At 41.0% G+C, this 23,003-nt stretch overlaps 1 protein-coding gene across 7 annotated transcripts in view; it reads left to right on the forward strand.

Moving 5' to 3' along the window:
* Positions 1–2,271: 2,271 nt before the first annotated feature.
* trak1a (trafficking protein, kinesin binding 1a) overlaps positions 2,272–23,003 on the forward strand; it is a 33,987-nt gene continuing 13,255 nt past the window's right edge. Inside the window, exons 1-2 of one of the 7 annotated variants that reach the window (XM_072394723.1) lie at positions 2,272–2,497; positions 11,410–11,604. Coding sequence is in view for 5 of the 7 variants with exons in the window: in XM_072394724.1 (XP_072250825.1) it covers positions 19,489–19,714 (226 nt within the window). In the remaining 2 variants the exon portion in view is untranslated. Of the gene's footprint in view, positions 2,498–8,084; positions 8,341–11,409; positions 11,605–13,765; positions 14,556–18,574; positions 18,652–18,960; positions 19,715–23,003 lie in introns of those variants that run through there. The other 6 variants (XM_072394725.1, XM_072394720.1, XM_072394721.1 and 3 more) reach the window with 6 other exon arrangements.

Below are 23,003 nucleotides of genomic sequence, written 5' to 3' on the forward strand. Positions count from 1 at the left end.
ATCACTGCGTTGAAATCAGACTTGATTGTAGTGAAAAATGAACACGTGAGCCCTGGAACACTTTTTAAAGTCATTTTGAGAGAACAAAGTTCATTGTTCAGTCTTCTTACGCCTCTCTGCCTCCCCGGTGGCTTAAAAGCAGCAGTGCGGGTCCAGTGGAATTGTCGTCTTTTCTTCTGAAGGCTCTTAACTGAGTGAATTCACCCAGAAGTATCTAAGAGGTAGCCATGGTAGCGATGGTCATGAGCAGGTCAAATTCTCTTAATGCACTGGAAAGGAGGTCCAGTGCTGAATTTGTATATCCTCGGTTTCCTCTCCTTGACTCCTCTCCTAGCATCTTGGTCCTTCCCTCTGGGATGTTAGGAGAGGAGTCAAGGAGAGGAAATTGAAGATCCACAAATTAAGAAATGAGATCAGGGAATAAAGGATGGTCCAGTGTTTCCTGTGCTAAAGGATATAATAAAGGAGGAGGCAACGAGGAGGGCACTCGGAAGAAAGATGTCGAGGGAATAGGGTTTTATTAACATGAGCCAAGCTGTCATTTTAGTCAGAATGCATTTAAATATAGTTTGCAAAGCTTTATTATATGTATATTGTGTTCATGACAACTTTTTATTAAAATGTTAATCCAATTCACAGCATGACATAATTGTAAAGACCTTTTTTATTTTTATTTTATTTTGAATTTTCCATATTATTTTTATATCACATGTATACAGAAAAAACTTGGACAAGGGACATACAGACATATCCTCACTCATTGCGCCTCGGTCCTTGATCCTCCGTCCTCGAGATTGGGCAGATATCCTCTGTTTTGTTGGCAATTTACAGGTCAAGGAGTAAGGTCTGGAGAATAGAGAAAGGCCTTATGAGAGGAGAGGACATATTCCCGTCCCGCTTTCACTTGCAACATTTAAAGCCCTTAATTATTTTCATCAGATATACATGTCGTCCTGTTAAGGTGGAAGGGTGATGAGTTGGAGGGCAGAGTGAAACGCAGCACTTTTAACGCGCATCTTCAACTCTGGCACACGTGTTCAAGACCAATATATGACAACAGTGTCTTTTCTTTTTCACTTCTGAGATCTGTTTAGGGCCAACATTTCGCCACTTCATTGTCTGGTTTAGACGATAACATCGTTGGTCCGGGTTAAAAAAAAACATCAGTTTGGACTAAAATACATTCTTTGTACCATGCCACGACACTTGACATGCAACTTAAGCTCAGCACCTTTTCATATTACTTTACATCACTTGTCAACATAGCTTCCATAAAACATCACTTTAAGAACATATCAGGCAAATGAGTCAAATATTTTTGGCCCATCTGTAATTTCACTACTGCATTCACTTCAGTTTGTGCAGATGGGTTCTGGTTGCAGTCCTGTCATCCTAAATTCTATCATTTAACAACAAAAAAAGTTCAATTTTTTTTTGTTGTTGCTGCATTTATATTGAGAGACTTTCTGATAGTGTACACACCCCCATCATATGTGTGCCTAAATATCATAAAGACCTCTTTAACTCTAATCCAATAATAGTTCATCTAGATTATTGCTGTACAATGACCAGTAGAATCACAAGCATTCGGACCACGTATCAACACACACCTACTATAGTTGTTATAAACCACTTAAAGACATTCGTTTGTTTACTTGGCTGTTAAATTGTATTAAACGGGTATACCTAATCAGCTGATAACAGTGTGAAATGAAGTCATGTCTAAAATGATCCACGCTTGAGCATGTGTTCTGTTTGTGAGCCAGTTACCCATCGTGCAGTTGAGAGTGAAACCACATCTATAAATACTACTACTCGCCCAAGTATGACTGAGGAAAAAGATGTGAAGGACTTTTGGAAAAATATACAGCCGCAAGATGTTTTCACAGAATAAACTAATCTTCACAGGTTGAATACAAATGTATGAATTACTGTGTTCTATTTAACAGAAATATTCTAAATCGTTCATGTGCCTTCCTGTTGGTTGGGATTAGGGAAATATATGCATATTAACAATGTTGTCACTTCTCATTTCTCTTTCAGGTTGCAGGGAATAAGAAAATCCTCTGTACACCCAAGTGAGTGTTCCTGGTTTGGCGTCTGCCCCATCTGTCCTGTCCTGTCCTGTTCTGGTGAGACAGCCTGATCTCCTGCATCCTGTCCACTCCAATGATGCATTGCTGGCCAATCCAGTTTGACTTTGTCCGATCTTTCTTTTACTGGATCCAGGCTCTGTCCATGGCTAGTCCTGTTTTAAATCAGTAACCCCTCTGCGTCAAGCTGGACCCGAGGACTCAGACTCCCCACACCCGTTCCTGCTCCTCTGCCCCGCCCCCCGAACAGTCGCCCAAACACATAGACACCCTAAAGCTCTGCAGCCCAGAGCTCCAATTCGCCAGGAAGGAGACAGAGGAGGAGGAGTATGTCAGTGAGGCGAGTGTGCCGGCCGCACTTCAGACGTTCACGGCCACCTGCAGAGATGCTGAAACCATTACTGGTAATGTTGCATGCATATGTTATAACAAGAGGTAGAAGAAAAAAAACTCCATTTGTCTTTGCTGAAGCAGCGCTATGTGCATAGCTATACATAATTCATCTGTCAAAAACACTCTTTTGAAAGTCCATTTTACAGAAGTTATACACCATATTATATCCCCAAGTAAAATTCCTCACTTATACCAGCGCATTTACTTTTGGATTAAGGTTGAACGAACAATGCAGGCTGAAGAACATGGCGTGTGAGAATGAGGCATATGGAGTAATGAGAATCTGTCCTTTTCTGTGACCCCCGTCTAATGTCACATCCTGTCAGTAAAGCAGCTCCAGGGAACCTCAGCTATGTGTAGAAACCAGCGTGTGAAAAAGAAGAACTCCCAGTGTACCGTTTGTCTCAGTTCTTACACTCAACTTCATCCCATCCTTCACTCCCACAAGGCAGATGGACTTGTCTGTAGTGGCCAGAAATATCCATGCAGTGGCCTTTCACCTTTCCTTTTACACTTGGGTCAGATGATCACCCTTTCAAATGATATTATATCACATAAAATTATCATTAATTGTTTTACTGTTAGAATTTTTTGGCAGCTGAAGTAAATAGGTCCAGCTCACCTTCTCCTCCAGTATATCTTGTGATGACACCCAATTGTTTCAATGTGCAACACAGCTAATCTGTTTTGTTTAAATGGAGCTTAAAATGGCCTGAGGTGGACAGTAAGGGGGGGGTGTCAGAACAGTACGGTCAGCAGTGACTGAGTTCATGCCTCTTTTCTTTACATACAAACAGGAAAAGACCCTCCCTCCCGACCTTGTGCATTAGCTCAGTTCCTGGAATTATATGAATAGCGATGTCCCTTCCGCACACAGCAACAGCCTCAAAGAATGGCATTAAGGAACCTGGGATACCATCGGAACTTTTCACCGGTGCACTCGCAGGTCTCGCTCTACTTCCATCCATCCGTCTTTTTAGTTTATCTCAGGGTCCTGCAGGACTGGAGGATTGGACATCTGGCAAAAGGCAGATGCATACAGTCTGTCACAGGGCTAATGCATAGATACAGACAAGCACTAACATCTGAAGTGTATTTTATTTTTTATTTTTTGTCAGTTTGCCAGATAGAAACAAAAAAAGCGTCTTAGATCATTCAGGAAAACTAAAGTCAGGGATCGCACAGGGTGCGTTGAGTTCTTGTTGATCCTGTATTTGTTATGTATTTCAGCACAGCAGAGCAAAACAATGGTATCAACAGAACCACGTGCACGTCTAGAGAATCCCAATCGGTTTCCAGTCATGGACATAGAAGCCACTTCCACAGCCTTAAACTGAATAGGATATAAAAACCATTTAGGAGTATAAGCCGTTGTCTTTTAGACATTTCATTTTAGGTTTTAGCCTTTTCCTTCTGTTAATATTGTGAGAAGGGAAAAAAAAGATGGCCGTGAGTGTTAAAAATGATAAAAAACCCAAAAGCACACATTTACCTCTCAAAGGTCCGAAGGAAGATGCATGAATACATGCCAGTAAGCATTCGGGCTTAATGGCGTAATGGCTTTGTGCTGTAATGGACAGACGCTTGTTTACAGCCTGTCTAGCCATGCTCAAACAAAGATTAAGAGAAAAGTAAAAGTCCACTGTAGTGTATCATTTATTCAGTTAAGGTAGCCCTGCAAAGCTTGTTTGAATAGAATTATTACTTCAAACTGCTTCACTTTTCTCCATCACATGCACTGAACTCGGTCAGATTCACGTGTTTTCAGCCTTGACTTTATTTTTTTGGTCTATAACCTGTATTAGATTTGTCTCGTGGTGATGGTGTTAAGACTGTCTCTTGTTTTTCTAAACTGAAGTTCAGGCAGACTAACTTCGTGCTGCAAACACAAAGGCAACCAAAGAGTTCTGTAAAATCAGATGTTGAAATATCCCAAACAGGCTGGGTCAGTGCTGCCATCTGCTGGTATGATTGGATTAACATAACAAAGAGTTTATGAGTTAATACTCAAATTGAACAAATAAAACGTTGATAGTTTTCGTTGTCTCTTATCATTTAGGTGCCTCTTGTTTCACGCTTGCTGTCACTCTGCCTCTCTTTTGAAATACTCTCACTGAGCAGACACTGAGTCTAGAGCATGAATGAACACAATGAGTTGAATAGGCCAGCCTGTTGCCATGGCGCGCTTACTGGGTATGAGGCTATTTCTCCGTGGTTACCAGCCAGCTGTGATGTAAAGAGTTGAGCAACAGTGAAATTATGGGATGCACATTTAGGAGTAGGTTGCCTTGCATGGGGAAACTTGAGGGAGACACTGATAATGTTATGTAAGTGGACAAGTACTGTTGGATCCAAACAGCCGAATCTGCTCCCTGCCTGTGATCCAGTCGCAGCGCGCTAACGCAGCCATTGTGCTGTAATGTTTGGCTCACTGTTACAGTGACTTTACACAAAGCAGAGACGCAACAGTGCTCAAAAGCTTTGTGTCCTGAGATCAGCCTAACAGTTTAATCAACTTTATTGAGAGAGCGCAGTGTCCAATTTTGACTGAAGTGTGCGCTGCAGCAACAAGCTTTGTGGCTTTTGGGCTTGAAATGATTCTGACGTGTTTTGCATTTGTACCTGACAGTTTATGTAAACATGGCAGTGACTTGGTTTACAACTAATTTGTCCACATTCACATGACCTTCAAACAGAATGAACAACCAAGAGCTTGTCTTTCTCCATTTGTTATTCTTGCTTATTTTTCAAGCGATGTTTTGTGTGATGTTGCAGTAGCTAATAAGGACACATGTCCATTCAAGTCCATTTCTCCATACAACCCCTGTTTCCTGGTCCTACATTAGTGTATTTGACATAGCAGGAACTCTAAGAGGGCAACAAGATTTAACAAAAAAAAAAGACCAAACACACAGGCGTTACATTCCACTTCAGTCACGGCTGAGCGCTGTATGATGCGTCCGCAGCCTCCTTGCATTCAAGAGTTTGTAGCAACACGGATGTTCTTTGGTTTAGAAAATGGGGACAAAATGAAGCTACAGTCTGATACAAAAGTGACAGTTTAAAATATCAATGGAACATTTGCTCCAGGCTCTGAAATTTCTGAGGTTGGGCCGTTTTCGATGGGGAGAATTAGCTATGTGGCCTCATTCTGATTAGCTTGTCAGAATTCCTCCCTATTTTCATCAAACTGAGAAAAACACAAATATCCCTTTAAAAATAGAACAGTGTTTTGAGATTATGACAGTGCAGTTGTACTCTAAGTGATGAGAAAAAGCTGATATTTTAGGGGGGGTATGCTGTCATTTGTTAATTTGTTTTATTAACTATTTAATTAATTAATTAATTTATTAATTATTAAGTATTTTCAATATGACATTTGAACACTTTGGTACAACCTCCCACCTGATATATATTTGCATAATTTTTGACCAGCAGCTGCTTGTCAGTGTTGGTAATAACTGCGTTACTAACGGCATTATTTTTTTCAGTAACAAGTATTCTAATTAATTACTTTTCCCATCGTTGCAACACCGTTGCCGTTACTGAGAATGTGAAGTGGCGCGTTAATACAATTTGGTTAAATGAAGCGCAAAGTGTCAGGTTTGAGCCACACATCAGCTGCCTGGAGAGAGCAGGGGTGGGGATGATGACGCCGTTGCAAAAGCGATGATGATTGGCTGGGTGGATGGATCATGCCCTGCTCACGCTGTCTCACTGCACGCTCTGACTGCCAAACACAACAAGACAGCGACAATGGCGACGAGACAGGGAAATTCAAAGGTAGCGTCCTCAAACTGGAAGTATCGGCACGACTTCTCGCTCATTTTTAATTAAAGGCAAGAATGTTTATGTAACATCCACGCTATGCCCAGGAAAAAAAGACTTTATCCACATCTGCCTCAAGCAACTCCAATCTTATGAAGCACCTCGCATCAACACATGCTGCTGCTAACCCAACCCCAAGCCCAAATATATAAATATAATTCTGTTTATTGGGCAGTCGGCCTAAAATACAGTTAGAGATTTGCACTAGTTAATTTTCAGATTTTCCTTTGTTTCGTTTTACCCAAGTTTACAAGTGTTTCTTAATTTTGCACTTGAATTTTATTTTCAATATTTATTTTGTATATATTTTTATTTCTAAGCATGTCATATGGCAGGCTGCAATCTATTGAGTTCAAATAAATACCAAATGTTCTAAAATACTTCATATAGTGTTTTTATTCTTCAGTCTGTTAATATAAACATCTTTGACATTAAAGATGTTATAGAACGTAATAGCGTATAGAACATGAAAAATAACGTTGAAGTTACTTTGCTGAGTAACTAATTACAATCAGGTAACTGAGTTACTAACTCAGTTGCTTTTTGCGAGAAGTAATTTGTCATTTTAACTGATTCCTTTTTTTAAAGTAAGATGACCAACACTGCCGCTTGCTCCCCAGTCTAATACTGGGCAGACCTGTGCTGCAGCTCCAGTAGAAGCATATTTCAGCTTCAGTGGGCCTTTGGGATTATAGATAGAACATACTTAACTTTTCATGATGAGACCCAAGAAAGCAGGAAGAACTTGCTATTTCCCCACAACAGAGACAATTTTGAAATAAAACTATCCCAAAAATGCATAAAGTGGACATAAATTGGAATCTCTTAAAGCCAGAAGAAGCTTTAGATTAAACTGTCACGTTGAAAACATCTCGTTGGTAGGAAATTAAATGGAAAAAACTAAATTTAGGAGTTCTTCCTAACTCCTGGAATGATGTTGGATTCCTGTTTTGGATAGAGTTTTTTCGAATATTAGACCATCAGTGTTGGCATGTACTGAAATAAACCTGAAATAAACCAACAAACAAACCAATAAACTGAAGTAAACCATGCCTAAAATAAACTGAGCTGCGGCTTCATTTGTGCTCCCCTTTGTGCCAAAACTGCTTTTGAAACATCCTAACCGCTGAAAATTAACAGGAAATTTAGTAACTAGTTGTTCTAAAGCGCTTACTGGAGCTATTAGTGTGCTTCTAAGACTATTGTGCACAAGCTTAGAAACGCATGAAATCACACCCAGTGTCATTCAGCTCCAAATACTGGGATTTGTGGGCTTTCATGGAAAAATGCCGAGTTTTGGCAGTTTTTCTGGAGCAGCTTTGCCTGTTGCACAGGCTACGATTGCTGCTGTCGCTGGGAAAAATCTTCCACTGACCTGTTGCACTGGCAGTTAAACACTGGCTCAGAGTGTGCTGTCGTCACACCGAGGATAAATGGCATTTTAATGCCTTTTTGATGCCTCTGTCTTCCACATATTTGATACGTTGTCTCTTTATGTTTGAGTTTAACTCAGGAGCACTTGAGCAGCTTAACTGTCAAAACAATGAAGCTGTGTGAACAGTGTCGGGCCTGCTGTAACCCACAGTGTGTTTGGACAGGATCAGAATAGACAGAGAGTGTGTGTGTGATTCGCTGGGCTTGTAGGAAGTGTCCCGCTGAGTTTGTTGGCTGTCGGAGAGAGAGAAAGAGCAAGAGGGCAAGCGTGGGGCGGTCCATGTGGTTATCGTCATCGGCATGTGAAGCATGACGGACCAGTTTGGCTCGGGTCTCTCTCCTCTTCACTCCTCCCTCCCTTTTTTCCTCTCTTTCTCTTTTTGTCTTGTATACCCGGTGCTGTCCTCTAAAACTTTTAGTACCCTCTCTCTTGCTCTTCCTGTTTCTCACCACCCCCCTCAGCTCTTTCTCTCTGTCCCTCTCTCTCTGTCTTCTCTATTTTACTTGTTGTGACCTTGCCCCCTCCTGGATTAGAGGAAAATGTGATTGGAGGGCAGGGGAGTTGGTGGTTGTCGGGCTCCAGGCACCATGAGTGAGTACACTGTGCAAAATGTTTTTTCTGGCTTATTCGACTCATTTCGGGAAAGCTTCGGACAGCCTGAGAAAAGCTTCCCTCACTGCATGTCATCCTTATGTTTGTTTTTCTCTTTCTGCCTGTCAGGGAGTTTTTTTTTTTTTTCTTTGTTCGCACCTTTCAGGCTTGTGTTGTCAATGTACCCTGAAGGCTTTGATTTATGTAGTATGTAAAGAGCATCAAACCTTACAGAGACACAAATTCCAGATTCAGACTTTAAATGTTTAAATGTTTACATCATAGAAATTTTCCACAAGTACTGTAAACTGCACTGTGGTGTTTAGCAGGAGGCAGCCATGTTGAACTTTAACACCGTTGCTCTCAGATTCAGATCGTTCTGAAGCAACACTTCAGAAGTCTTCTTCAGCTGGTTCAGAAATCTGACACCAATACCATATGGCTGGTAGGAGACAGGCTCACATGCTTGTACTGTGTACTTTCTCTCTCCAGTTACCTAATTTAGCTTTATATTACTGAATGTGCTTGTGGAGTTCATCTGCTTAAGAGTACTAAGACATTATTGTAGAACACTGTTACCTCTTGGTTTGAATGATTTTTGTAAAAGAATCTTTTTGCTTTACTGTCACAAAATTGCCACGAAGTGTGAACACATCCTGCAGTGAGAATGACCTCTAGTGGCCTATTTTTGCATTTGAACTTGAACTTTTCTGCCCCAGTGTCTGGTAGTGGCTACCAAAGTCCAGAGTGCTTGTGTTGTTTTTTTTCTTTATTTACATTACAAAATTATCCCAGTTATACATCAATAGCACCAAGTGATCATGATACATTTGAAGACATGAATTGCTTCTTTCAGGCCCATTTTAAAACTAACATGATATAAAGAGTCTAAAATGATTCCATGCCAGATGTTGCCGTGGAAAAATTAGGTAATCAAATTGGATTCACGAGTGAAAGTCACACACTCCGAATCATCACAGGCTGCCTGGTTACTCTGAATAGACCTAATGAACTTTTGTTCCACTATTTATAGCCCTTTAGTGGCAGAGGTTCCATTTCAAAGCAGTAAAAAAACAGCTTCCACACAATGCGATTCAGATATAGGAATACGTTTATAGACTACTTCTACGGCTCTTATAGACACAGACAAAAACTAACATTAAGTCTGTCTGTGGTATAGATAGATTTTGAGGTTTTTGTTGTTCTCCTCAAACATGGCCTGTTGGCTCTCTTTTTAGGAGCTGCAAACCAAGCAATTTGAATATTGTTTAGTGGCATATTCGGCAGAATCCAGTTTTCTCGAATGTTTTTTCTTTGTCCAAGTTAGTTTGGAGTACAGGAAACAGAACGGGGATATCAAATGCAATGGAGCTGATGGTCTGCCTCTCGGCTGTATGTTTTTGGAAGCAAACAGAGCAGTTATGTAACTTTTCCACCCAAACGATTAGACAAATAAGACGGTAACGAGAATCTTTAGAAGTTTTCTGAAGTGGCACAACTGAGTATGTAATCCATTTAATGATAAAATGTTTTTTTTCTTATGGCGGTAGTGTACTGTGTGTATGTGTAGTGTATTCCACCGACTGCTTGCTGAATGATTCACCAGCTGCTGCCTATGTGTGTGTGAGTGTGTGTGTGTGAGTGTGTGTGTGTGTTTCCACTTTTTCAGCACAGTCAGTCTTTCAGTCTGGATTAGCAAACTGTAAGAGACGGCATTGTCAGGGAGTCATACACAGACAGACAGTGGGGCAACAGAGCAGTAAAACAAAGGACCTTATTTTTACTGTGTTAATTCTCACTCTTTGCCTATGTTAGTTTCATCAGCCCAAGAGCTTCTCTGTCCCACATTTCTGTGGAAAACGTCCCTAAAACCTGAATTCTGTGTGAGCACAGTGTTTGCTGTAAGGGGGTCACATATGGACGACTCTTGATAGCACAGAACCCTGCAATATGGCTTTCTGTTTGTTTCAGTGTTTTGCAGCTTAAGGCTAGTGTAGTCTCTGCTTAATGCAGAGAATTTAAAAATCGTTTGGCTGTGCGTGTTGATGCTTAAATCAGTCCAGGTCTTTTGTATTTGTCATGAAGTGCCTATCTTTGTTTTAATCATTCTAGTATCGTCTTGTAGTTCGTAGAATAGCCCTGAGGATAGTTTGGCTACGGCAGCCTGCTATATTCACATATTAGAGACATCGTTACTGCAGTTTATTTGTTTTGAGGAAATAACGATGTGCCTTGCTGGGTTTGCAGTGTATTTGTATCAATTTATTTTCAGTAAATTTAGAGCAACGTGCTTAAATGAGGTTGCAACCCCCAGAACAGGATTATAATTGCCTTTGTTGCAGTCTGTAATGAATATATAACTTACAATATGTAGCTTGTTCCTCAGTGGGCCACTAGAGGGCCCCATGCATCTGCGGGTCCTGCAGACTCCATTGTGTTGTAGGACTCAGTTTCCGCATGCACGCAAAGGCTAAGGGACACTCCTTTAGAGGACAGTAATGTACACATTCTGGACAAAGAAGGGATGGTTTTAAAGAAAAGAGAAATGAGTCATTTGTGCTAAACTATAACAACCATCTTGTGACAGGGTTACTGCGTTACTTACAATTCACAGGAGGCCCGGTTTGAAATGAGAACGCTTCTATGATAAGAGCTGAAAGGGTTTAGGAAACCAGCAAGTTAGCTTCGACTTAAGTATCTAGGATTACCATGACTCCGCTCGATGTGTCAGATCATTTGTGACATAGAATGATCTGGGAGGTTAAAGGTGTTTGGGAAAAGGATGGAATGACTAAAAAGGCTTATCTATCACAAACAAACTTCATAGAGATGAGCATGGCAGGAGGAGCAGAAACATCCGATGAGCAGAACCCTCTGTCGCTAACTGTCATGACTCCCAAAATGAATCTGTAGCTTGAAATTTGACAAGATGGATTCTTCTGTGATCATGATGAGCTGCAGCAAATCTCAGGATAATCAAGCTGACTCAAAAGGTGCATAATGACTGAAATAACAGAGAATCAACATCTGTACAACATCTGTACAACATCTGTCTTTTTCCTTGTGCAGATGTCTGCAACAGTACTGACTTGCCGGAGCTTGAGATTATCAGCTTATTGGAGGAGCAGCTACCAGTCTACAAGCTGAGGGCCGACACCATCTTTGGTTATGATCAAGATGATTGGCTGCACACGCCACTCGTGGAGCCCGACTCTGCCCTTGACCTGACTGCTGAACAGATAGAGGAGACCCTTAAATACTTCTGTAAGTTGATCACATACTGTTTTCAAAAGCTATTCTGATACATGTTGATACTCTTAGCACCTTCCTGCTGTTAGACGCTACAAAAATGGATCGGACACTTGATTGAACTTCCATGAGTCGGAGCGAGGATGGGAGATTTAATCTGAGAGGCTGCGATGAGCATCTGTCCCCTGCTGTGTGGGCGTGGCAGCTGGACACGGTTACCAAAACAAACACTCGCCGCGTCTTTATCTCACTCTGGTGCTTGTGTTGTGTTTACATGCACATCATGTCAAGCTGCCATGTTGCTGTCATCTATTTAATCTGTAAAACGGACACACACCCACTTGCACATGCAACTGAATCTTGCAAACTCTCACATGCTCAGAAAAAAACCTGCAAACGTTGCACACAGGCAACTGAGGAAAATGTGTGTTTTTTAACTCTATAAATGATTCAGTTCTAATCCTTGTCTGCTTGGATAGTGACTCAGGGTAAAAACGGTGTTTAAAAATAGATCACACGTCTGATTTATAGACTCCATCTGAGAACTGGAACTTCACCTCTATGCCTTGTGCTGACACAATCACTAAAGAGTCAGAGACTGCCATCATAAAAAGCAAGAACAAGGTCATGGAACGTAAGAAGCTCTGAAATGCCATTTTTGCTGTGTTCTCTGTTTGATTTTTTTTTTTTTCCAGCTATCCTCACCCTTACTGGAGACATGTTGCTTCTCATTATTACTCAGACAGATGGCCTGGGTATCAGCTCCCTTAGGGGCCGTGATATACGAGCAGTGCCAGGTCAAACTCGTGGCTTTCTAGTTAGAAAGCCCAAGTTGTCTTTGAGTATTGTATTAGCTCTCAGAAAGTGTGGTAGAGGTGGTGGTATGTAGGCATTTAGTAATGCAAAGAATAGTCCAGTTCTGCTCAGATTTTAAGCAGAAGTATTCAGTCACGAATTCGCAGGGTGTCGCACACGCTGTTGCATCACATCGCTGGTGTGACCTGCAGCATGAGAAGGACATGTCTGAGAAGACGATGACATGGAAGCAGTCGGCCAATCAAAAGCAACTCCATGTTGTGATGACATAACATCCACATGTCTCGCTACACAAAGATTATTTGAGGATTGGAAGGTTTTTTTCATCACACTGGAAGATTTCTCCCTTTGGAATTTTAGCTGGTGATGAGCATCGTCGGTGGTATGGGAGATATCAGCTCATATGGGGTGATTATGAGTCAGTAGTTCAAATTCATGATGAGTGATGTAAGAAAAATAAGCGATTGTTTGATAAAACTGCTTTATTTCTACTCATGTTTAGATAGTGATACATTTTTTTGTAATGTGATTTCATCTTTTGGTGGAGCTATTTACCTAAAAAGCTGAATACATGCAGTATTTTTAAAGGATTAGTCATAATTAGGACAGTGTACTGATATGTATAAGGCCGTGATTATAAATGTTCAGCACTCCAGAGGGTAGACTGTAATTGAATCTGTAATTTGGGGCTTATGCAATCTCACTGTGTTACACAAGTAGAATTTGCAAAAGCTATATTCTCTGACTTATTAGCAATACACAGTGGGCAGTCACTTCTTTAGCAGTAGTTGTTTTTTCTAGCTGCATCAGAATTAGAGTAATATAGAATAATCCTCCTTTGATCAGTTGTCTGCAGTATGCCTAGAATTGTGTTTACGGCATACTGTGAACATTAAAATGTACCAAGCTATAGCTAATCTTGAATGTGCAGTGTCAGTTTATGTTGGCTCTTTCAAGGTGGTTTGACTTTGAATTGTTGCTCCACTGAGTTCGGATGGACTTTGCGGATGCCCTGATGAGCTTTCTGTCTCCTGTGCATATGCTTCATAACTCCCCACATAAAGACTAATCCTTGAATGGATATTATGTTTCTTCTTTTTTGGCTCGCCACGTCACCTCTGCCAACACTACGCTGCTTTCCCACCGACTGCCTCTACATGCTGAAAGGCCTTGGAGTCTGAGCCTGTTGCTATAGCAACCACACAGAGGGACGATATAGAGGAGAGGAGGGGGGGATGCTGACTTGCAGTTATGGGCGGGACCATGCCAGTGATACCTCTCCCTCTCATTGGCTGTAGACTGACTCCAAGCCCACCCCTCCGTCGATGTCATCATTAGCATCATTTCTGCTGCAAAACTCGTGACTGCTGCTGCTTGCTCTCCGTGTTTCTGTGTTCATTGAGTCATTGTTACAGCTGCGGTACTCCATGTGTGGAGGCAGTGCTGTCAGAGAGCAAGGAATGTTGTAACCGGGAAGAATAAGGTCATCCTTTTGACCTCAAGAAGCCTACATCAGCTCAAGGAGACAGACAGAGGAGCAGAAGACAAACTGACAGGAAGCTTTAGAAGGATGTGGATACAAGGAGATAAAATCTGACACGTTTGTCTTGAACCTTTGGAATGACTGAGGAAAACTGATGGGGGAGAAAGAAGTAGAAGGCAGGGACAGACTCCTAAAAGATGACTGTTTTACTGGCATGGTAAAGAAAGGACATAAAAGCAAAACCATGTTTTTTCTTTTTTGCCTTCCGACAACTGATGACGCAAGTAACAGTTCTGTGGCCTGAGAAGCTGAAATGACATCAGTAATAATGGAGCATAATGCACTGACAGGCTGCTGTTCATAATTGTGGATCAGAAAGGACACATGATGAGGGTCCTATCGTAAAGCACGTGCCGACTGGTAACTACTAAACATGCTGAGTTAGCAGCACTTGGTACTGACCGACTGACCACCTGCAATTAATAAGACTCCAGTGATTTTCTCTGACCATGGTGGGACAGTGGATGTGCAGGAAATGCTCGGGCGAAATATGCTGCGATATCGGTACTTCTGTCTGACGGAGCAGCGAGGATGAAGAGACGAGGCCAGAGGTTTGTCAAGGCTGACTACTATGAACTGGACTGGTACTATGAAGAGTGCACCGATGGTGAGAGCCAACTACCGTACAGTTTCATGCAGTGACGTATAGTTCTCAAAGAGTCACACGAAAAGAGTATTTTTGGAAATGTGGAGGCAGTAAGTGATCGTTTTTGTTTTTTTTACATAAAACACTGTAGTTAACTTGAAAAGGAAATAACAGTAGACTACTACTTACCTTGCCAGCTATAGTGGGGATTATATTTGAAGTAATAACACAAAACATACTGATGAGATGACTGCAGCCGTTGTAGAATGAAAATGTCTTGATGCTAACAAGACAAAGTTTTTTTCCCCATGAACTTACTGACGACTCGAATGCTGTTTGAGGCACAGCGTATACGACCAGATATGAACTTCTTTGCCATGAAGTTTGAAAGAATCTGATGGGTGCTGATTTTGGAGAAAGTCAAGTTTAGAGTTGACAAGCTCACGTGATGTAACATTAACGAAAATATCGTTGTAGGTGTTGAAGCAAGGAAGAAGGCGACAGCATCAAAACAGAGAGCAGACTGTGGCTGTTGGATGCAGTTGGTGATGTAACAGAAGCTGTGTGACAGCTGGGTCACTGTGGCTTCTAAAACGGAGGCACGCAGCAGCCGTTGGTTTGTTGGTAGTTTTCTTGTGGTTCCCTTTCCTGTTCCTGGATGAGGACCAGTGGGCTAATGTGTTACCTGGTTATTGGAGCTGCTACAAAACGTCATATACCAGCTAACTGGTTGAATGAGTAACCATTTATATGACAAGATGATGTCAACATAACTGATAAAGCAGACGTTTTCCAGAAGAAAAACACAACCAGGAAGTTATCGCTTACATATGCATATCTTGTATAACGTGTAAAATGCTGTGCTTTTCGGATTTCACTCGGAAAAACAAAATAAACACCTCCAAAAAAGGTTAAAAAGAAAAGAAATAAAGGGCTGTGAAATTCCACTCGTATAACAGATTGTGGTGCAGTGAGTGGTATTTATGTAATGCACCGAGGTCTGTTACGACAGCAGCATCTGTATGTAACCTGATATGGGTAATGATTTTACAGATTGATCCGCAAGCACTCGTCCTTGTGACTTGTGGAGGACCCATGGAGTGATGGCACCTGGTCACGTGACAGGTGTGACTAACAGCAGGTTGGAGCAGTGGCTGGTTTTAGTGCCGTCTCTGTTTGGGTCATGATTGCTTCTCTTCTCTCTCGCCTTGGTCTGATTTTCCTCCCACCTAAAGCGCTTTGCTGTGTACCTGTTTTCATTCTGTCAGCTGTAACAAAGGCTTTTCATTTGACTGCACGCGGATGCTTATTTAAAATCTGCTGTGCTGTGTTTATGTGAACGTGTGGTGGATAGAGGAGCGTGTGACAGACTACATCAAGTGGGCTATATAGTGCACGTGTCTGCAAAGATTCTTACGTAACAGTTTGAGACAGCTTCCCAATCAGAGCTGCACAGCTTAAAGATCTACAGTTTTTTTTTTTTCCAGATGTGGTAGGCCAACCCAGATGAGATTTTTTTTTCACGTATTGTCCAATTAGATGGGACATTCTTTGATAAATTGCCTCATGGGGTGTAGAGGCAGAAATAGCAGGCAGCTGCTTTTATTCTGAGACATGCAGGGGGGGAATGAGAAAGTAGGTTGGTTTATATTTAGCCCAATAATTTGCACGGCCTTCCAGACACTTTTATTGATAGCTGCCTGCAACGTGTTCGTATATACTTTTTGAGGCCCTCAAAAGAAAAGAAAATGGCCAAAGTAACAGAGCACAAGTAGGACAGAGTACTGAGAAAAAAGCTTGAGGGTTAGCTTGTCAAAACAGAAATATTTGTTTCCCAATCTACACAGATTATAGCTTTCAAATAGTATTGGATTTGCTTATCAGCTTGTCAAGGGAAGAATTAGTGTTGGAGATTTGAACTTTTCTCCGATATCACCTTCTGTAACACTGTATGCAACTCAGTCAGCAAGTAGGCCGAATAGGTCCTCCCTGTTGTTTGTGCCCTCTGAGTAATGAAGCCACAGTGGATATCTCAAAGGAAATGGGCTGCCTGTATTTTAGCTCTGTGGATTTCTTCATTGTAGTCGTGTTTTTTTTTGTCATATAACTGGACTTTGTGTATATCCTTTAGTACCTTTTAAGATGCATGGCAAAGTGTGTCAACAAAAACTTAGCAGGGCATGTGAAATGGTGCATAAGAGCGAGAATGAAAAAACAAGTAGAGTGGGAAGAGGGAATGTGACCAGAAAGGCAATGGGGAAAGAAAAAAAAAAAGCACTCATTGGTGTTTGTCCGGAGCTCTTTTGTTGTCTGAAGCATTGCATAAATAGGACCATTGAGTGGAGCTACTCAAGCATGCAAACCTGTACTGAGCAGGAATCAGTTCTCTGGACCAATTATAGGAAATGTTAAACTTCAGCAGTGACTAATGAGCAGAAAATTGTGCTTCTTTGTTGTAGCCCATAATCATTTATGAAGGATCGGGCCTCATCGAACCCCACTAATGATCAAACAGAGCTTGTTTTAACCAAAGCAGACGGCTTAGATGAGAAATCCCAGACCCACACAGTTAAATACTCCAGTTTTGGAATAAGTTGCCAGCAATGATAAATTGGGAAACTTACTTTCTCATTGAGGGTGTTTCCTGCCAAGGATTCTGCCAGGATAGTAGAGCAACATGAACGCACCAGTGGATGAGGGGAAGAATCCTTCTGGTATCAGCATTAAATTCTATTAAATCCTACCCGTTAAAAGTTTGTTAAACGACTCTGTGATAATTATCAATGTGCTCCTGCACAAAATCGATCCACTGAGCATCCGCTGACCGTAGTTGCTCCTGAAGATTATTTCTCTGAGCAGGTGCACAGCATAAAATGTATCCACATTGTGTAATAACTCCAGTAAATATGTGCTCAGAGTCCCGTAACAGCGCAGTATGATGTTAACTCAAATAAGGGAATTCTCTCAGCTGCTGAGTTGGCAGATCTGCGGTGGTGCCGCGTCTAACTCATAAAATAATCCAGTTTTTCTTATTCTCATTAGTCTTATGAAGTTTAAGTCGATAGCCCCAAGTTTTGCAGATCCTGGCAACCAGGGAAGACTCCATTCCATGAGTCTTCAGACTAGCAGTTAGTCCAAGCTAATGCATTGTTGTAAGTCTATTGGTTACAGTTTTGCTTGCCATAAATACAGAATCCTGCTACACTGTGGAACTGTTATTTTATATCTGCCCTAAAATTCCTGAACAAAAAACTGACTTATTCATTCTTTTGAATTTTTATGAATTAAATTTTGAATTATCCACAATTAAGAAAAGTTTTTGGCTTTTTTAACATGTTATTAACAAATAAACCACAAATCCAAACCTCTGAATTTGCTTTTCATCTGACTTTAAACCGAGCTAATGAGGATGAGGAAAGCTGAGTCATGTTCGTTGTTATGGACCAACTTGTTAAATGTAAATGGATGAGCACCCAGGGTAGCTGATTATCAAATTCTCTGCAACACTATCTGCTTCTGAGTAACCACTTAGCCTCAACTGAAATATTTTATGACGGGTTAAAGGTTATAAGCTTGAGTCATCAGGCCACAAGGAAGTCCGTCTGATTAAAAGGCGGCGCAATACAAAACAGTGCTGGTTTTCAGATATATTAAAAGTACCATACTTTCAAAGTTTGCCAGTGAAGAGACTGATCTTGAAGTGTGGCATAAAATCTGAATGTTGAACGTGTCAAAAACAGTCTTCGACTTTCCTGTAGTCCACAAACAGTTTTTGTAACTGCTTTTATTTAATTTTTTTAAAGAAATTATCTTAAAAGCTGCTTTTGGAGTTCAGTTCAGCTGAGTTCATAAAGCATCCAATCACTGTCATCTTGGGCTCTTTACACATTAAGATAGCATGACACATTATCATTGAGAAAATCCCAACAATGACTTCTCAGGCTTGCTTTGGAGGAGGGCGGATACCTCCCTTTAAACAGGAAGAAAACTGGAAGAACCGGGCTACAGATGGTGGCCATTGTCTAACTTGTCCGGTCGGGTGTGTTAACTGTATTCTGAGACATACTAAAAAGATCAGAAGAGTTGAAATACTCCCACTGTCACTTTTCAGCCACAGGTAAGAATCTTATGAATACCTCTTGTTAAAACTGTCTGGAGGCTAAAAACATTCACCTGGGAGAAGGTTTCTGTGTTTGGCCCCACCCTGGAAACAGGTGGTTGTCTGTTGTTCGCTCTGCCCTGCTGTCACCATTGATGCTGAGCAGGACTGTACCATGTGGCTCTAACTTGAGAGGGGTCATAAAAAAATTACTTAGTTTTTTGCACTCGTGCCCCTTGTAAGAAACATTATCTCCTTTTTCTCCAGTTGCCAGTCTGACCCACTACATTTTAAAGGAAACCTTGATTGTGTGTAACAGTTGAGAATTACAGAGTTAAAGATAACATGATAGAGATTAAATCCCCTCACCTGCCATGCTTAATCTGTTTTAACCTCATTTTATAACCTTAAAAAGTAGATCACCAGCCCTCTGCAACAGTCTGCGTGCCAGTCTACCCTGTGTCCTGTGGTGAGGTAGAGTAGGCCAGTCACTGACCAGTCAGAGAAGAGAAGAGGAGGAGTTTAGCTGCTGGATAGTCTCAGACCTGCCACAGGGGACAAATGAAACTCGCACTCTTACATGTTCATACAGCTGATGCTACCTGGTGCTTGACAGATATACCCACAGGATTAGACTATCATTTGTAATGGAGTGGCTTGTGAGGCATAGGGAAACTTGCTCTTTGGAACAAGGGCAGCATTAGATGTGCTCTTTCACATTCTGCCAGACTCAGATCAGAGAGTAGATCCATAGATTAAAAACCCCACACCTGCACTAATGCAGGTGGCGCAGGTGGCAGGCATGGCTTTGCCCCTGTGGGATTTGCGGTTTACTGGTTAGCTGTAGTGGGGAGGATGGCAGTCTTTGTGTGTGGCTCTGAGGATGAGCTGAACATTTCTATCCAGCCTAATGAGGAGGAGGAGGAGGAGTATATTTGTTTGCCCACTCACGAAAGCACAGAACGGGAAGAAGAAGAAGATGAAGACAAAGCAGAGGAACTTTTCTTTTTCCCCAGTCATGGGCAGTATAAAGAGGAGGAGAAAGAAGAAATGGACGAAGAGCAACAAGTTCTATGTGAAGGTAGATGTCATCTTTCAAAGTAAGAGTAGGATCCCAGATGTTATTTTTCTTCTTTCTCACTGGGAGGAGTGTTGCCTTTTTAAAACTTGCCATTTTTTTAAATTAAATTATTATTATTATTATTGATTTTAGTCTTAGTTTGTTGCTCAGAAACAGTAGTTTTGACTCTGGAAAGGGAAAATGAAAACCTGTGTTTTACAGTTTTGGAGGATGTCGCGTCCCCTGTGGGTCGTGTCCCTCATGCTGGTTTGTGTGTTTGGTGTCAGCACAGCATGCTTCATCTGCCTGCTGGCACGACATGATCAAATATAGGCTTGGTTTTGTTATGCTAGCTACTGCTTCACGCTTGTGTGTTAAGTGGCAGCGTGCTACTGCTTTGAATATCCTATAAAATCTAAAAACATTCTTCAAATGATGGCAGCGGGTTTTGTCTTTTGAGGAGTGATCTCACGCAGTGGTTTCTTCAACCATGGATAGCAGTCACTGTAATCAGATCAGCCAAATGAAAAAAAATCATTACAATTATTGTACTCAGATCAATAGGAAATCATAAGGAAAAGGCATTCAATGATACCAACTTGAGTTACATTTTAACAATCTCACTCGAGCTGTTGGATATAACAAGCCATTGTCTCTCTGTGTTTTATGTCATGTTTTTCTTTGTTGTGTGTTGCTTTCATTAGTGGTGAAGGCTATATCTGTAACTCCAGACTCAGTCTTACAGAGTGCACACACCTGCTAATAGGCTCATAAACATTTTTTAATGATGTACTTTGAAATATAATTACAACTCTGAGTCAGTATTTAGCTGTTAGACCTTTTGTGAACTTCATGGGAACTGAATGAGACCTGCTTTGTCATCCTCCTGACCCCATAAAGGAGGAGAAGAAGAAGAAGTAGAAGGAGTGTGTCTGTCTTAAGTTACCTACTCCTTGAACAAAATCCCAAGACAACCTCCAGTATTAGGTTACTTTTTTTTTTTTTACAGATTACAGTTGCCTCGTCTTGCCTCGTCTAACCTCGTCTCACCTTCTTTATTCTTCGGTGGTCATTTGTCACCAAAATGGTTTAATAAAGTTTATCAGTTAAAGCATTAATACTTCTTGTTGTCATCTAATATTTGGGGAGTTAAACAAACTTTCCATTTTCCCTTAATCATTTGTCTTGGGTGGAGTGTTGCCATGGAAATAAACCAGCAAGTTATTTGATAGAAAGCACGCACACACAGGTAAACGGACTACACCTTGTCCTATCTGCTAACAATCTCACAACTGTCCAGATAGCAAATGAACACAAATGTCGTGCTGTTGCATATTTGTGTGTATATCAGCGCATGCCTGTGTGTTTGCTAATGACCTCATGCCCAATTCATTCCACAGTAACAGCCTGCTTTAAAAAAACAGTATCAAAGGTTTAGTTTGAACCCTATTTTGGATCTTTACCCTGTATTTTGTGTCATATTTGAACTTTGGCATAATCGTTTAATCCCTTAAACCTTGTATGATTAACTCCTTAAGCCATGAAACGTTATGGTTTCTTTTTAAGATTTTGTTAAGATTGTTAAAATTCAATTGAACTTCTCAGGAAAACTGACTGACGTCTCAGCAAGGTAGTGCTGAGCGAACCTTTGTAGAGGAGGGACACAGCTTATAGTTTCTACAGTGTGTGTGACAGCAGTTCTGGGGCTTCATTATTTAAAGGTATGTAAAAGGAGTGCACATAAAAGGCCTGTTGATAATTCCATGCTTAGGTTTTACTGATTGACGACTCGAGCCGTAGTTTTTTAACATTTCAGCGCCCGCAGTGGCACAACTCTTAAATGCGTCAGTGAAACCTGTGTTTTCACTAGATTTTATGGAAATTTTGAAACCATTTGTTAGCCCATGTACTAAACCCTTAAAATTGATTGTGTCACTCAAATGTTTCAAATACAACCATTCCCTCAGACTGCCGCCTTCAGTCTAGAAGTTTGATTATTCCACTTCTTGGAGCTTAATGGGGTCAAAGGGTTTTGATGCAGTTTCACAAACTTTTGGAACGTAACATGCCAAAGTGTGCCAGAAAAAATGGTGAATATTTGCTGAGCTTCAGTGCTTTTTTGCTATATTTGCATGTTGGCACAATACTGTTAACCCAAAGTACCGTCGTGTTGACCGTGAGTTCAGTGTAACGGAGCATGACTGAAGACTATTGCTGTGGTTTCCCGTGGAGATTGCAAAGACAATATATGACATTGCTTCAATCCTGAAGTACCATGGACACAAGCTCCAAACATCCTGATGGGCCTTTTATGTAATCAGACAAAATGCCTCTGTGAGGCCACTCGGTGTCATGCACATTCAGCCTTCCTGGCCAGAAAAGCCTCTTTGATAATGGATGATCAGGATGGAAAATATGCTAAATTAACATGTTGCCAAGTGAGTCCTTGTCTTTGTTTCCAGCAGCCTCACATATGTGCGAGGATATGGAAATGAGGTACTTTGCATCGACCAACTCTCTTTGCATTTTGTGAGCCCTCTGAGTGGACACAGTTTTTTGTGTTCCTTTCATGGCATTTTTTTTTTCTTTTAAAGTAACGATAAACTTTTGTGTTTTTTCGAAGGAATACATCATATCATCTTCCCACCTGTGTGGGGTCACATACTGCAGTCATTCCAGCTGAAAGTGTTAAAGAGACGTGTGAGACTGTTCTAAAACAGAATCTGACACATCCTCGCAGCTGTCAGGGGTCAACATCGAATGAATGTGACCCCAGGAAAAAAAATAATAAAGTACAGATGTAGGAGTCACTCTCAAGGAGCAGTCAGTTTGGTTGTAGTTTGGTTTGGTTGTAGTTGTTGAATTTATCCTATTAAGGTCATTTTTACAGGTGTGGGGGAGCGTAGAGAGGGTGTATATGGTTCTTAGGAATATGATGTGATTCAGGAACTTGTAACTGGATAAAAGAAGTGAAAAGGAGATTGCAGAGGGAACAATTAAGTATTGTTTATTTGTCAGTCGTGTTGGTGCAATTCGAAATATTATACAGGGTTACATAATGTTATTTTTACCCTGAGATGACTCAAACTAATGTACTCCACCCATTTACCATTTGGGAGGGTAAATGCAGGGAACACCTTTCCTTATCAGGTCAACAGCTCCATAAAAACCATGTTTGTTTAAGAACATTTTAGCATAATCTGTTGCAGTTGATTTTCCTCAAACCACAAAAAAATTTGTGCATCTGTTTCATATAATGTATAAGGGTTAAATGAGTGAATTAAGTGGACTTTGTGTTTTTGAACTTCAG

This window comes from Leuresthes tenuis, unplaced genomic scaffold (assembly GCF_036924035.1).
Source record: "Leuresthes tenuis unplaced genomic scaffold, fLeuTen1.0.hap1 SCAF_10, whole genome shotgun sequence".
Taxonomy (NCBI): Eukaryota; Metazoa; Chordata; class Actinopteri; order Atheriniformes; family Atherinopsidae; genus Leuresthes; species Leuresthes tenuis.